At 48.0% G+C, this 15,896-nt stretch overlaps 1 protein-coding gene and 1 long non-coding RNA gene across 2 annotated transcripts in view; both read right to left on the bottom strand.

Moving 5' to 3' along the window:
• Positions 1-6,798, bottom strand: part of LOC146193776 (uncharacterized) — a 47,284-nt gene extending 40,486 nt beyond the window's left edge. Inside the window, exon 1 of the long non-coding RNA XR_014706481.1 lies at positions 6,691-6,798. This is a non-coding gene — a long non-coding RNA (uncharacterized LOC146193776). The remainder of the gene's footprint in view (positions 1-6,690) is intronic.
• On the bottom strand, positions 765-2,622 carry LOC146193777 (heat shock 70 kDa protein 14-like). Its single transcript, XM_084599732.1, has 2 exons — positions 2,499-2,622; positions 765-1,678 (listed from the first exon to the last, which is right to left on the bottom strand). The coding sequence occupies exons 1-2, from the start codon at positions 2,620-2,622 to the stop codon at positions 765-767; spliced, it is 1,038 nt and encodes a 345-aa protein (XP_084455858.1).
• Positions 6,799-15,896: the final 9,098 nt, after the last annotated feature.

The following is a 15,896-nucleotide window of genomic DNA, read 5'->3' as shown; positions in this document are numbered from 1 at the left end:
GATTTAGTGGGTTCATATCCTCTTCAGACGACACCTCGATGGCGAACAGCAAAACAAGAGTTTGCAAAGCTAAACCATCTTGAAACTACCCCTTCTCACTCGGCATAGCCAAAGCTAAGCCACCATTATTGTTATAATGCAGCGAGCCCCAGACAAAACTTATAACAAAGAAATGAGCACCCTTAAGTTTTGACAGGTTTTTTTCAAAACATGAGTGTTGCCATTAAGTCTCAGATCTGTATACTAAAAGGCTGAGAGCTACACGAGACTACAACCCAACCTCTTTTAGCATTTCGTTTGAGTCTTCCGGGACCTTCGTTATGATAAGATCACTTCTTCACAACTGACTTTCAGCATTGTTATTTTCAACACAAGCTGATGTGTTATTTTAGTCAAAGTAATTTTAGCATAAAATAACAAAATTCTCTTAAGGTCCTGAATCCAGCGGAGAATTGGAACGCAGTCACTAGCAACGGCAATGCATCGAGCCACTCGGCTAGGGATTCTTGAAACGTTTTAATGCCCGCTTTCTCCCTATCCAACTGTGGGGAAAAAGTCTATGAATATTTATACTACAGAGGACCTGGTGTTGTGATTGGTGTTGCATAATAAGAAAACATTAAGCAGAATGCTCTCCTTAAGCATACGTGGCTTCAGACATAGATCGGATTTCAGGAAGATTACTTAACTGGTCGCGCTAGCCTATTAAAGCTGCTTGAATTTGGCGAGGGTGTAGGGGGCATGGATAGAATGTTTATAATCACTCAGAAAGAGGCGACTCGCCCAGTATAATTCGTCCAGACAGCAGAACAGAAACTCGTATGGGCAACGGAGCAGCAGCGGAAAGCAGACTTCAGACGAAGGTGGTGGACTGAGTCACCACCACCTTCGTACACCTCCACCATGACACTGCTCTCGCCATCCACCCTGGCCACCGCCTGCTGCCACCGTGCGGGCACAGGCGTTCCCCGGCCAAGCACCTCCGTCAGCAATCCTTCTGCACCCGTCTTGACGTAGATGCTGCGGGCAAGCGCTGGAACTTGGACGTGCCGTGGGACCTCGCGAACAGACTCTCTTCGGGATGACAGCAGTGCAGCCTGCATGGCCGCCCCGAGGGCGATGACCTCGTCTGGGCTGTGGCTGTCCAGCATCTGTGAGGAAGGGAAGCGGGAGGCCAGCAGGCCCCGCACCCGCCGCACCTTGGTCGACCCTCCACACACAACGACCTTGTGGATATCGGAGGCTTCTAGGCCCGCCTGACGCAGAGCTTCATCGATGGGTTCGGCACAGCGGGAGAGCAGGGGACCCAGGAGGGACTCGAAGCGCGCCCTGCTCAGGTTGAGGCTCAGGTCCATGCCCTCGTAGACGGACTCGGCGAAGCACTGGGCCGTCTCCAAGGTGGCCAGCACGTGTTTGGCAGTCTCGGCTGCCGTCCACAGCCGTGCCAGCGCTCGCCGACTCTCCCGCAGGTCAGCCCCACGGCTCTGGCGCTTGAATTCCTGGGCGCAGTGGTCGACCACGGCAGCTGTGAAGTCTCGACCACCCAGGGCAGGCTGGGCAATGGCATGGGCTACCAAGCGGTATGCTCCATTGCACACCGCCACCACGCTGGCACTCGCCGTGCGACCGCCCAGTCGGTAGAGCAGGTACCGGCAGACTTCTGGTGACGGTGGCATACCTGCATGAAGAGCAAAAACGATAAACGTCATGCCGATGCTGTTATGTATGCTGATGCAGCCATGCCCGGGCTCGGGTTAAGTCAAGGCTCACAAAGATGACCGGCTTGAATTTAACCTACAATAGAACATCATTGCTGCAGATGTTTCGCCGCATGAAGCCCGCGACCACCTCCTGACCCTCAAGTCCCTTCTCGATATTCCCGTTCGCTCGTTCGAGGCTTCCCGCATGGACTTCCATGTGGGTACCATCTTCGGTGTCGATCGCGAGGTCCGGGAACAGGACATTGCCGAGGGCATTGAGGCGGATGTAGAGATACTAGGCGTCCGTCGTCGAGGCCACCCTGTCTCCGTCCACTTCGCTGCCCCCCCACCTGACCATGTCTACATCAATGGGATGAAGTTTGCTGTTCGTACACTCAAAGCTCTTCCCCTCCAGTGCACACGCTGCGGAGCCTTTAATCATGTCTCCGCCGCTTGCACCAGGCCTGATCGCTGCTCCATCTGCGGCGGATCACACCACACTCGGAAGTGCACTTCTAGCACTCCCAAGTGGTTCCATTGCGGAGGTCGGCACCGGGCTGCTGATCCCTCGTGTCCCAAGTGGCGACACCAACAGCAGCTGACCACGGCACTCCGCAAGACAACACCAGAAGATCGGCGGCAAGTGCTCAACGAGCTCCGCCCTCTTCAGCCCACTGGGTCTGCCCAGTTTGAATCCTATTCAAAGGCCCTTCAGTCACGGAGTCCCAAGCCCCCCAGCGAACCAGCTAGGGCGCCCCCTCAGCAACCTGTGGCAGTGGATATCCAAGCCACACTTACTTCTGTAACGGAAGCGCTGCGACTTGCTGTCCAAGCACTCATGACTCAGCTCCCACCCAACTCTGGCGCTCGCCGATTGGGAGAAGCTGCTGCTCTCATTACTGGGAGCCCTACTACTCGCCATCATGGCCGGACGTAGGAACAGACGCAACCCTGTTCCCAGGAGACCGCGTGTCGTGCAGTGGAATACCAATTCCCTGTGAGTACGACACGCGGACCTCAAAGATCTAATCCTCCAGAAATCTCTGGAATTTGATGTCTTTGCTTTACAGGAGACCTCAGTCCCAGCGGAGAACCTCCGTCTACCACGATTCCCCATGTACTCTGGCCGCTCATGCTGTTCCAACCAGGGCTGCAATGTTGCCCCCTGCCTGGATCCTTTGCATCCACAACACAGGCCCCGCACAGCCATCTATGTGAGGAGTGACATACCCACACACTGATGGATGTTGCCCAACCTGACCTAAGACAACTGGAGATCTGTGCAGTGCGCGTCCGTATGGGTGACGCGGACACTATCGTCGCTTCAGTATATGTCCCTCCAGGAGTTTCTTGGGACCCCTCCTGCCTCATTGCCCTCCATTCCCTTCTAGGTAAGGATGTTCTTATCTGCGGTGATCTCAGCTCCCACCACAGGGCATGGGGCAACCAGTCCAGCACCACCCGAGGCAAAAAACTCTTGGACGCCATCAATGCTGCAGGCCTTCACTTCCTACAGCCTACCTCCCCAACCTTCATTCGCCCAGGACGGTCTTCTTTCATCGACCTGGCTCTCATCTCTGATGACTTGTACTATTCGTGGGCCAGAACACCTGACTCTTTGGACACTGATCATTTTCCCATCTTCCTTAACCCCTCTGTGAGGGGTAGGAGGAGGGAAAAGCTCTGCCCCATTACCAAAGGGGCCGAGTTCAGAGAACGAGTTAAAGACATCCCACTTGCAGGTGACTTCCTGGATCTCCTAGGACATTGCGCCAAGAACTCCACAATCACTTGTGCAGTCCTACTCCATGCACTAGTCCCGGACCTACGTCTACTCGAACTTAGGACATCCAGACGAAGGGCTGAGCGAGTGGCCGAACGCACCCACCATCCCGAACATTGGAAGGTCTTCCACAGGATCGATGCTTGCTGCCGTCGTCATGCCAATCGCCGTTCCCGGGATCGCTGGGCCAGCATTTGCCGGTCCATACAGTCAGCCAGACAGTCCTCCGCTGCCTGGCACATCCTCAAATACCTTTTGCAGGTCGCCTCCAGTCGAGAACCTGTCCTGGGAGCATCCATCGCAAGAGGCATTTCCTTTCAAGACTTGGCAGGGCAGCTTGCCGACTACCTTGCCAAGTCAGTCACGTCCCCCCCCCCAATCCGCTGGACTTCCTGTGGCGAATCCCCCTTCACCCCTTCGGGCTACCCCTTCAACACCAGCAGCTTTGGCACCGACCATCTCTGCCCTCTGCAATGATTTATGTGGCTGCTGTATCTCGGGTCTGTAGCTCTGTCTCAGCATATATCCAGCGCGTTCCTACAACTGCGCTCCGCATCAGCTGCATTTATGTGTGCTATTCTGTCAAAGTTGCTTCAGTTCTGAGGGCCGTTAATTTATTCTCTTGCACAAAGAGACAGAAAAGGTGTAAAAGGGGTAATTATTGCACGCTGTCCCACGGTCACATTTCCCACCTTAACCTATCCAAGAGCTTCCTCTTACTTCCTAACATTGGTAGCCAGAATTGTCACGGTAATCTGCCTTTTTGGGTACTTGGAACGAGGCAGGGTATTCCGTGCGCTCATGATGTCGAGTGACCCAGAACCCGCGGCTCTGGGTCCAGCGGAATAAGAAGTCTGTGTGTATAACGAATGCGAACAATCCGAAAGAAAAGGATACACGTAGAGCGAAAAAATAGAGACGGTAGTGCCTAGAGGGTGCTTGTGGCATGAACACCAGAGTCTCCAGAGTGCCGCACATCTATTCGCCCAGTTAAGTTTGAGTGGCGTCCTTTCGTGGGCAGCCCGACGTGATGGCTCGGTAAGGACTGGCCACACTGGTCGTTCTGGCTTCTTCGAGTTGCCGCGTAGCTTCGGGCCCGTGATCTCGAATGTTTTTCATAACAGCAGCGTTATGTACAACGCAGACAGCACTGATTGAGTGTCATGTAAGAAAAACTATTTTATCATGATTCCTCTTGCTTTCAAAGCTCGAAACGTGGACTCGTCGCGGGGACCGCACGTCGCACGTGTGCTCCTGCGCTCGCCGCGACTGCCGCAGATGGTGCCGTCGCCGCTGGACGAGCCGTTTGTGCGTCGTGCCTCGAAACTAATAACGTCTGCGTGGAGTAAAGTCACTACTTGCATGGTTGTGGTTATGTCTGCGACGCGATAAATGTGTACCGTTATGCTGTGGATGTTACTGCGTGCGCGCACTCTGGACGTCGCGCTGTGACATTCGTGTTGTTTAATTACGCTTCCAAGGGGAACGTACCACCAAAAATAACCTCAAAATGGCAAACAAGAAAAAGCAAAATGCTAATATTCTCTAGGCGCTAAGTGGCACTTATGGCCGCGTTTTTCATTATTGTAAGTAGCCAACTTTGTTCTCTCAATAAAAGTTCGAAGAAGTATCCAGATAAGAATCCATCTCGCTTCTATACCATCTATTGGCTGCCGTCAACACTACGTCATAGTGTCCTCTGCCTCTTGTACTCAAGTGTTGATATGCTATTGCATAACCTTGCAACATCTGTAATGCCGAAATGGTTGCAGTTCATCAAGAACTGGAACCACCTTTGGCAGAAGTGTGAATTTGTGGACATTTTCAGACTAATAAGTAAGCCTGTCTGCTCGAGAACGCGCCACATATGCACCAAGTTTACGTCATCTCTAAAACCTAATGCATTGCCACTACAGCAACTGAGTACAATCAACTACGCGTGTATTTATTTTTTTTAAGAAGAAGCCCCTCACTCTGCATGAGTCCGTGAAGAGAGACGTGTTCAGCTGAGAAATGAAATAATTGCAGCAATAAAAACAAAGAAAGAGTGGCTTGGTGTCTGTTAGAAAAATGTTCATGATTTAGCCTACTCATGTTTTTTAACCGCCGTCATTCAGTATATATGCACAGCAGCGTAGAATTTTAGTTTTCTTCTTTATTAGAGTATTCATTACCGGCAAGGCGCAGATTGCCGCCCGACTAATGTGATTTTTTTCTCCACTTCCCTCAGTCTGGTATAGAAGCAGCTGTTGTAGACAGGCAGACTCATTAATTTCGAGGTGCTTGCTTTGTCGCAAAGAGTCATTCCGATCTCTGTCGTACCAGCTTTGCGTCTTCGATAGCAATGCACTTCTGTTTCAAGCAAACACTCGTTCTTTGACTGTCGTAAGTTTTATGCGAAACCATATAATGATCGAGAATATTTAGAAAGAAGTCAAGGCTTTAGTCTAAGTCTCCATTTCACCAGTATTTTTGCCCAATTAAAAGGACACAAACGTTTCGAGACACGCGCAAATTCCACTGTGGCCAAAAGTGATGTGCAACAAGTCAATATTTGCTAAACCATTGTTCACGTATGGTTTTGTTTTCCTGTTGTGGCATATTATATTGTTATCACTAAAATGTATGGTATCGCTTTGAAGCAGGATGAGTAATCTAGATAATGATATGAGGATGGCTGTGTGCGGAGCAGTGCGTTTAAGGAAATGTGAAACATAAGTTGTATGACTCTTCATAATACTGTACACTGATGAGTGAGTATGGTGACGTCTTCTACAATATATGGAAAACATATATACGTTGCACGCAAAGACAAGAAATGTTCTTTTGGCCAGAAAACATTTTGGTGGTAAAACTATTTTCGGATAACCGCTGTGATGATTTCCTCCCGCGCTTAAAAAGCAGGGCCAATATATCTTAGAGCCCTACGTGTAGGGCCCCCCAAACATTTCACCTTTTCTATATAACAAAGCTTTTGGATGTGCTATATTACGGTTGTAGAGAGTAAGCATTGTTGGCTGAAACATTTTATGCCATATAGTTTGAAAAAATTACAGAATTGAACTTTGCTTCGCTTAAAGGGTAACTCCGACGATTTTTGTACCGTACTGAGTTAATCATTGATTTATATTGCTGAAGGCGTGGTCATCACAGTAAGCGAATACATTTTGTACAACAAAAAAACAATAATTAAATAAAAAACCAAACCTTGAATCAAAATTGAAACTCCCGCGCGTGGCCCAGAGAGCAGTTCCTTGCGTGACATCAGTTGATGACCACAAAGACGTGCAGCCGCGCCGCACGCACCCGCTGCCGTTCTGCCTACATGTGCGAAACTCGATAGCTGTCACGTACGGTGTCATGTTAAACATAATTTGTAATTTCAGTGAGACGCTCTCAATGCCGTCGGACAGGAACAGCTAGGACGATAGTCATCCAAATGTAATTTAAAAAACAAAAAAGCAATATTTAGCATGTATGGCCAATGAGTGCCGAACGAGCGAGCGATCCTGAATGCGACTAAATTACTGCCGTATGAAGCATCAATTACCTAGAATGTTTAAGCCATTGTTGCACTCACAAACCGGATCCAAGTGGCCGGCATATATGAGGGTGACCGATTATTACTACGAATTCCCACTCATTTTCTCAATACTGATCCTAAAGCCACCTCGCTGCGAGTAAGGTTATTGTCTACACAGCCATATTTCTGACACATGAAGCATTTAAACTCCTCCCCACCTAATTTCATTTTTCTAATTTAATATTTTTTGTACGCGCTGCTACAACTCCAAACCTAATGCCTTTTGAAAATAATGGCATGAATAAAAATGGAGACTACACATTTTATAAGTCTTCAATATGTTGCGAAAATAATTGCCCTCTGGGCGAAAGCACTTTTCAAATTTCCGTTCACGTCTTACATTCCATGCGTAACCTACCTGCTGATCCCGACTGTCCATTATGATGCTCAGCGGCGGTGTCGGCGTTTGTTTACAAAAGGGTACGGGAGTGCATTCGCCTAGCCCGGATGCAAAATTTTAAAGCCCACGGGCCGGTCATGCAGTTTCAACTACGTGTGCTTTGCACACTAAAGGAAGTTTCAAGAGCAACAATCATATAGGCATTGCCTATAGTGTGCGATCGAGAGATACAACCTTCGAGAGTACGCACCCGACGGCGCAGCATGTAGCCCAGCCCGTTCCGTCCTCTCACGATTGTTTGCCCGGCGTAATAAATGTTAAGCGGGACAACAAAGTATGACCGACCCCAGCCGCATCAAGAAAGTACACAAACTCGCAACACTTGCCGCACTGAATGCAGCGACCTTGCTGCACGGTGCTGCCCGCGATAGCGACGGACAACGGCGTTTTGGCCGTGCACTGCGCCCTAGTCGTCGCTAGGCCTAAACTATTTCAAACCGAAGCCGCGGCGGATCCCATACAAAATAGAATATCCTCTGTATAGTCGGCTATAGAAATTTGGCCCAAATATCTATAGCCGCTTCTATGGCTGTCTAGGAATACTAAGGACACCTCCGCCAATTGTGAGCCACCGCTCGAACAAGCGTCGTTACTCCAGCCACAATCTGGAACGCTGCGCGTTATCTTAATAACACCGGTGATTGATAACGATGCTGCGTATGTACAGGTGAAAGAGGTGAAAGTTCTGGGACCGCGCTCAGAATATATATATATATATATATATATATATATATATATATATATATATATATATATATATATATATATATATATATATATATATATATATATATATATAGAAGGCCTCGCCTTCAAAAAACGGGTCCGCGAGCCATGGTCTCGCCCGACGAGTGGCAAATCCAGTCTCTGAAAGACACTGGATTATTCCGGATAGACAAAAAAGCAAAACAAAGAAACATAAGGCGCTACTGCGCTGAGAACAGACTGTTCATGCGCTCGACAATAGAATACCAACGGAAAGCGGGAAGAATGTCAAGGCCTTACCGCGGCGAACCAAAACACACTGCGGAGCGAATAAAACGAGCAATGGGGCCAAAGCGCTAACGGCGACACAAGAAAGACTGCTCCTCGCGGGATAGCCGTTCACAGGAATACAGTCCAGCCCACTTATAACAGCTGCAGATACAACGAACGTTCGCTTAGTACGAAGAGGGCGGTGCTACCGTCAAAATATATATTGGGGCAATGGCACAGTGTCTCACATAAAACGAACTGTTGTGGCCTCAATACTCGGTTAGAGCGAAGGCGAAGCTGTCGGGCCCCCGTAGTTGACCGAGCCGGCGGTGTTTGGCGCGCTTTCGCTCGACTGCGAACCCGCGGCAGGCGAATTTCGCCAACTTTGTGTTCCCCTGAGACGACACGAACACAGAGTGCACAAAGCGTCCCCCACCGCTCCTTTGCGGGTAAAATAAAGTAAAAAAAGAAAAAGCGCGCGTTGAAAAATGAAAACGAAAAAGCGCGCGCTCGCGGTGACGAAAGAGAAAGTGGCGCCGCCCGCGTCGCTGTGCTGCATCCACGTGATCTGTGTCGGCCAATCCGGAAAGTCAGGCGCCTGCTCACCAGCTCAAACCGGTTCTCCATTTGTTGCTCTGTTGCCACCCCGCACGGAGGGCATTCGCCGTCGACAGGGTTGCCAGACTTGGCTACTTTACGCCAAATTGGCTACTTTCTGAGCCGCCTGGCGACAAAAAATTTAGGTTGGCTACTTGGCTACTTTCTGGCTACTTTTGAAAAATTTTCGCCTATTCCAACGAGCCCGTTTGCGCACTGTTCAGGATGCTCACTTATAGACAGACAGATAGCAAATCTATCAACGGTAGCGCTGCAATACAACCAACTGTGCATGGTGACGACTGTCTCCACCCTGTTTCAAAGGGGACGCTCTTAACATCCATCCACCAAAACCCCTTGATAATTTGAAAGTAGCGACACTCTCCTCCGCGCCGCGCTTTCCTCCTCAATTCTCCTCGCGCGGCTAAGGTGGTGCGGCGGCTGTGAGCTCTGCGCACGACATGCTTTTTCTCCCTGGAGCCCGCCGGCCGGCCACAGCAATCAGTGAAGCGCGCGTTTTTGGGCCAGGTCTGCGCTCCAGGATCTAGTACTGCCTCTGACTTTGTACTTTTTTTTTTTTTTGAGCGTGAACTCCATCACCGCGGTAAAACTTCGCAAAACGAGAAAACGACCCAGGCTGGTGCTTTAAACTTTAAGATCAGAGAAAGTCAAAGCGGTCGCTTAGTCTATTTCGCTACTTTCAAGCTAGCTTGGCTAAGCATATTATATGTCACGTGATAAACCTTGAGTTTGGATCATTGGTTAATTATACACTTATTTTGACCAACTACGGGCCAAATTAAATATTTAGTAAATCGCACTTGAAACCCAAATTTGCGCTGCAGCATCGAGTCATATCCCGTTGGGAAGCTTAGGCCAAGTGTAAGGGCACTGTGGTAGTTAGCGATCCTCATTAATCTGCATTGATGAGTTAATTTTGTATAAAACCAAACTTCGAGCTAGACGATCAAGTCATATACCGCTGAAAAGCTTAGGATGAATCCAAATGCTCTGAATTAGCGATCCATATTTGCGTTAGTGAGCTATATGCAATCAAAACCACCCTTTGCATTATAGCATCGAGTCATATACCTTTCGAAAGCTTAGGTTGAATGCAAATGAGTTGTGCTAGTTATCAAACCGAATTATTTAGTGCTAATTATTTAACTGCACTTAAAGCGGAACTTTGCATTATAGATGGCCAACTAAGGGGCAAGTGTAAACGCATTATGCTAGCTAGCCAAACTTAGATAAACATCACAACAACCGAACTAACACACTAGCTAGGCTTACCACGAACTGCTTCGAAATGTTTTTCTTTGCCCGTGCATATCTGCGTGCAGTAGGTCTTATTTAGCGTGCATCCACTGACAATAAATTTGTCATGAGTGCATCTTCCGTCCATAGGTTTGTCTCATCAGTGTGAAAGTGGCTTTTGACCTCTAGTTTGTTCACTGAATAAAATAGTTGCGCACTTTCAATGCGATGAATGAGCGCGGACAACCATTCATTGACCGCAATTCGCCGAACATTATTAGGCACTGGTGTCAAGGAACTTACGAATATACTCGGTATACCTATGAAAGAATGATTTCTATATCTCTAGGCAAGGTAAACGCCTCTCGATAATGTAATATTATACTTGAAAAACCGAAGGTTCCCGTCCAACGTTTAGTAGTCATGATCAAAAAGAAGTGTGTGTGATCATGTGAACACCCCCTGCACATTGGCCGTATCCTTGATAAATCCAAACCATGATTGAGAAGGTCAACTCAACTATTTACGGCAGGCCTGAACACCGTACCTGAGTGGTTGCAGTTTCGTTTCGTCGTATTCTCCTTTTGTAGCCATTGTTCGAGACGTCCAACTCCACTAACATTTTATACTTACATTTTCGTGGACATAATTTTATGCATTTTATACTGTTTCTAATCATCACAGAGAAGTTTTTGATAACACTTGTCAATCTGGTCAGTTTAGTTTTATGTCTGTTTATATAATATCGCCGTGTTACGCAGCCAGCTTTTTTTTTTTTTTTCAGAAAACTTCTCTGCGTGATTTAGTTGCTATAAGATGCAACTGGCATTTGTTTCTTCACGAGCGTTGGAATAAAACACTATTAAACGAATTTTTTTGGTGGTCTTTTTGCAGTGAGCGCTCTATTTACTGCCCCATGCATGACCCCATGGCTCCTTTTTGGCTACCTTTTATTGCTCTTCTTCTGGTTGGCTACTTTCTGGCTACTTTTCCCATTTTTGTGGCTACTTTTCGTTTTTTGGACCTGGCAACCCTGGCCGTCGATTCTTTCTGTGCGATAGCACTGCGTTGGCATCGTTGGTGCATCCGTGCCTTTTCCAGATCGGGGAGTCGAAGGCTGCCTCAACGCGCGAGCCCAAGGGCTTGACTTGCGCCTGGTGCGATGGAGGACTGTACGCCGACCTCCTCAGGTGCTAAAAGGAAAGCTGTCGACATCGCAACGAATATGGCCATTGTTAATGAACTTGCTCAAGGTGCAAAAAACTGCGAACTGGTCAAGAGGTACGGACTGTCGAAATCGACCATTTCAACCATTGCTAAGGGCAAGGAAAAGATTCTTGGTGCTACCGTGAATGCCGACCCGACGAATAGAAAGCGCCTTCGGAAGGCGATCTACGCGGACGTTGAGGACGCACTGCTGAAGTGGTTAGCTGACGCCCGGTCTCGCAACGTTCCGATCAGTGGACCGCTGATGCTCTCTAAGGCTAAAGACTTCGCCTTCCTTTTGGACTTTCCCAATTTCAGCCAAGGCAATGGATGGCTCCACCGGTTTAAGGCTCGCCACGGAATTGTTTTGAAGGCGGTCATCGGCGAGGCCGCGTCTGTGAACAACGAGGACGTCGATGCGTGGCTTTCCGACAACCTCCCAACAATCACGAGCTATGCTCTACCGGACGTTTACAATACCGACGAGACTGCGTTGTTTTATCAGATGTTGCCTTCTAAAACGCATGCCTTGAAAGGCGACAAGTGCGCAGGAGGGAAGAACAGCAAGTTGCGCATAACCGTTATTCTGTATGTCAATATGGACGGCAGTGACCGGCGGCTGCCTTTTGTCATTGGCAAGTCACGTAAGCCGCGATGCTTTGGAAGCTACGCACCCGTACGCTGCAGGAACAATACAAACACCTGGAGAGTGGTGACTTATTTGCCGAGTGGCTTGTCGAACTCGACCGCGACATGGCACGAAAAAACAGAAAGGTCCTGCTCGTGCTGGATAACTGTACGGCGCACTATGTGCAGCCTTGCTTGAGTGCGATGACAGTGCTCTTCTTGCTTCCCAATGCAACCTGCAAAATTCAGAAGCTGGATATGGGCATCATTCATGCGTTCAAGGTGTGCTACCGGCGGCGCGTCATCTAACGCTTGTTGATCGCGATTGATGCTGCCATGCCAGTTCGCATCAGCTTGCTTGTTGAAAGCGGCGTGGATGGAACTCACCGCGGAGTGCATAGAAAATTGCTTCCGCAAGGCGGAGTTTATGGGCCCAGGCACCGAGGACGCCATAGATCACCCACCGGAGGCCGGCCGCACGTGCACTTCTGGCAAAGCGTCGTTGACACGCAGCTGGCCGGACCTGACGTTGCCTGGGACGATTTCGTTTCTGCTGATGACGACGCCGACATTGCAGAGCCATGCACTGACGAAGCTATTGTGCGTGAAGTGCGAGCCCTTCCTGACTGCCCAGAGACCGACGAGGACGATGACGAGGATGCTGCTCTACCGCCGGTTGCTGTGAACGCTTCAACCGCGATCGGTTACATTGCGTCGCTTAAGGAACTGGTGTGCAGCAGAGGCCTTAGCGATGAACATATTACCGCGCTGGAAAAATTAGAAACGGCAGTGATGCGATCAGCTTTGAAGAAGCAGACATGCATCACAGACGTTTTTCACAAATAAAGTTAACTTTCGTCTCGCTTGCTCTTTTTGCCCGTATTATAGGTGGTCCATTTACTACGAACTTTGGATACAACGAACAAATGCCGCGTGACGATCAAGCTCGTTATAAGTGGGCTGGACTGTACGCCTAAGCTGTTCCTGCAATCACTGCTTCCATCATCATGTCGGCGATCTTTCAGTCGTCCGTGCACACCCTGCTGGCCCATGATGCTCGCCGGTTTCCTCGCGCCGGCCTCCCCACCGGGGCAAAAAAAGCCCTGCGCCTCGCTTCCGACGCGCTTATCTACCCTCGTCTGTCGCCGCTAACATCACGCCCCCTAAGATTATCTGCTTGCTCACGCGCACTCGCGCATGAGCAAGCAACACAATAGAAATAGAAAGATGCGCGCATGGTTTAAAACACCTAAAGGGGCTGCGGAGCCCCACAAGATATTTGGCCCAAAAAGCTATAGACTGCTATAGAAGTTTATAACCTATGGACTAATTCTGGTGTCCTAAATATTTGCTGTCTTTAGCATTTTCTATGGTCCGCTATAGAATGTTCGCGCGCGCGTGTGTGTATGTGCGTGCGTGTGTTAGTATATGCGCAAGTGTGTATGTGCATGTGTATCATGCACTATATCTTTGGACGTTTATTTTCAATTCGATGAATAAATAACTGAAAATTGGACAGTCACCCACGACTAAAACCATCATGGGTAGGAAGTACTCACTGCGGGCGTACTTCCATACTGCGACAGTGCTCCCCCCAGTTATACCAAGATTGTGACGTAATCCATTTATCGCACAGCGTTGTAGATGATTACATACGGTTTCTCGTTGCATACAGCACACAACCCTTAATCAGCTAGAGTACAAGTCGCACGAGAGATTCGAACCGACGATGTATGTACTTTCATATAAGGGTGTACGCCTACTGGTCGATAGCTTTTGGTATATACAATATTCTATAGCCAGCTAAAACAGGTTTTATGGCTTGCAGTCTGTAGCTTTAGAGGCATTGCCATTTCTATAGACGGCTAAATATAACTGTATGGCTACTAGTCTATAGCTTCGAGGGCATGCACTTTTCTATAGCCAATTAAAGCAGCTTATATGACTATCAGTCTGTAGCCTTAGAGCCATTCAAATTTCTATAGACAACTAAAGATGAATGTCTAATAGTCTATATCTTCATGGACATATGGTTTTCTATAGTTAGATAAAGAGATTTTGTATGGTCCAGAAGCTATAGACAAAGAGGTAGAGAATTTTCTATAGCTGCCTATAAATATTTCAATGGCACTTAATAGCCGACTATAAAAGTGCATAGATAGACATAGCTGACCATAAACTTTTTCATTGAAGTACATAGACCATTTTTGTATGGCATGGCGGTTCGAAATTGATTAGCGGGGTAGTAAATGATCTGTTGGTGGAACAGCCTTACTGTTAATCTGTCTCAGAATAAAAGTAAGATGTAATTTCTGCGACGCTTTAACATCCGATTTCTTACTCTAGTAAGAAATCGGATGAGCTGAGCGACATATCAGCAGCTGAGAGCTGCTGGCAGAAATTTGATTGTATCGCAGTTACCCTCATAATCTCGTTCCAGACCAGCAATCCTCAGTAAGATCTTTTACAATAATTGATCCATTCGCGTATTATTTAAGAGACCATCAGGTTTTAGACGCTTTCTTTTTTTTATAACAATGACTCGCAAACAATCTGCCGTGCCGGCACCGGCGGACTGCAGCAGGTGGTTTAGCTTATGTAGTTTGCAGCAGCATCTTCGACACAGCATCCAATTTCAATAATCGCTTAGTACTCGCGAGTCCAAACTCTTCTATCAGAACCATCCTGTGTTGGTAGCAGGTCCGCGTCAAATGTTCCCAGCACACATGCGTTCTCATGTGCAGTGGGGCCACCAGAACGCACCATTCGCTTTGTCACAAAGCTTTCTTTTTCCCGGGAAATAGGTGGTAAAACAGCGTGTTGTTTTTCACAGCATCCCTCGTGCAGCCAACAACACGACACTAGCTACCACTTATTACTGCAATGGAATGCACTAATGTGTGATCTAAAAATACAAGGCACTGATTCCAAGATCTATGTTATTTGCAGGAAAGCTGTCGGTCTTGCCTGCGTCGTGCCAGGTTGTTCCTGAGTGGCGCTGCTGTCACCCTGCCTCGTGCCAACAGCTCCTCATAGGATCGTACAGGCGACGCCACACTGTACAAGCCGCCCCCAGTAGGGACGTTGCATTGTCGCCGTCGTCTGCTCGCAAATCTTTCCACGACTGTGGCGACATCAAGCACAGTTTTAGCCATAAAATGTTTCTTTCTGGCAGCGCGAGTCGCGGTACCCGGAGCGTTATCATTAAAATTACTTTGAGGGAAAACTAAAGCGTCCTCAACTGTGAGTTTTTGGAACACGTAATGTTGACCTTGACAAAAACATCTGATGCAAATTTTGTTGATATCTCTGTGTGCATCGAAAAAACGCCGAAGTTGACATTTAGGGTCTTTCCTCTTTCTTCACCTTTTGGATATTTTTATTTCTTTGTTTACCCTTTATTTTGTTTTTGTTATTTTCACCTAATTTGCTTTTTTATATTCGACTAAACTTGTATTGTGTTCACTTCACTTTATTACCTTAAAGACCCCACATTGGAGGTATTACATGAGGGGTGGGAGTACAAACATTGATTGAATATGATTGCCTACATGATATTTATGAAGTGCATATTTAAACTGTTTACAAATCTTGATGGGCAGGTGATGGCATCAACATCGTGGGGAAGGCCATTCCAGTCTTTTGCAGTGCGAAGAAAGAATGATGAAGAAAAAGTGACGGTGCAGGCGCGCTCTTGTGGTAACTACGTCAGGTTACCTTGCCCTCCAACACAGATCGACCTCCGTTTCCAATCCCTGCCAGCGTCGG

The sequence above is a fragment of the Amblyomma maculatum genome, chromosome 4 (genome assembly GCF_055883805.1).
Source record: "Amblyomma maculatum isolate TAMU_Amacu chromosome 4, ASM5588380v1, whole genome shotgun sequence".
NCBI classification, from domain to species: Eukaryota; Metazoa; Arthropoda; class Arachnida; order Ixodida; family Ixodidae; genus Amblyomma; species Amblyomma maculatum.
This window is presented reverse-complemented; position numbering and strand designations above follow the sequence as displayed.

What these genes read in the sequence shown, in the direction of transcription:
- LOC146193777 (XM_084599732.1), bottom strand. Translation starts at nt 2,622, where the DNA reads ATGGCGAGTAGTAGGGCTCCCAGTAATGAGAGCAGCAGCTTCTCCCAA. An exon ending in GCAGCGCTTCCGTTACAGAA is followed by an intron (nt 1,679 to 2,498) that starts GTAAGTGTGGCT and finishes CTCTTCATGCAG; the next exon opens with GTATGCCACCGTCACCAGAA.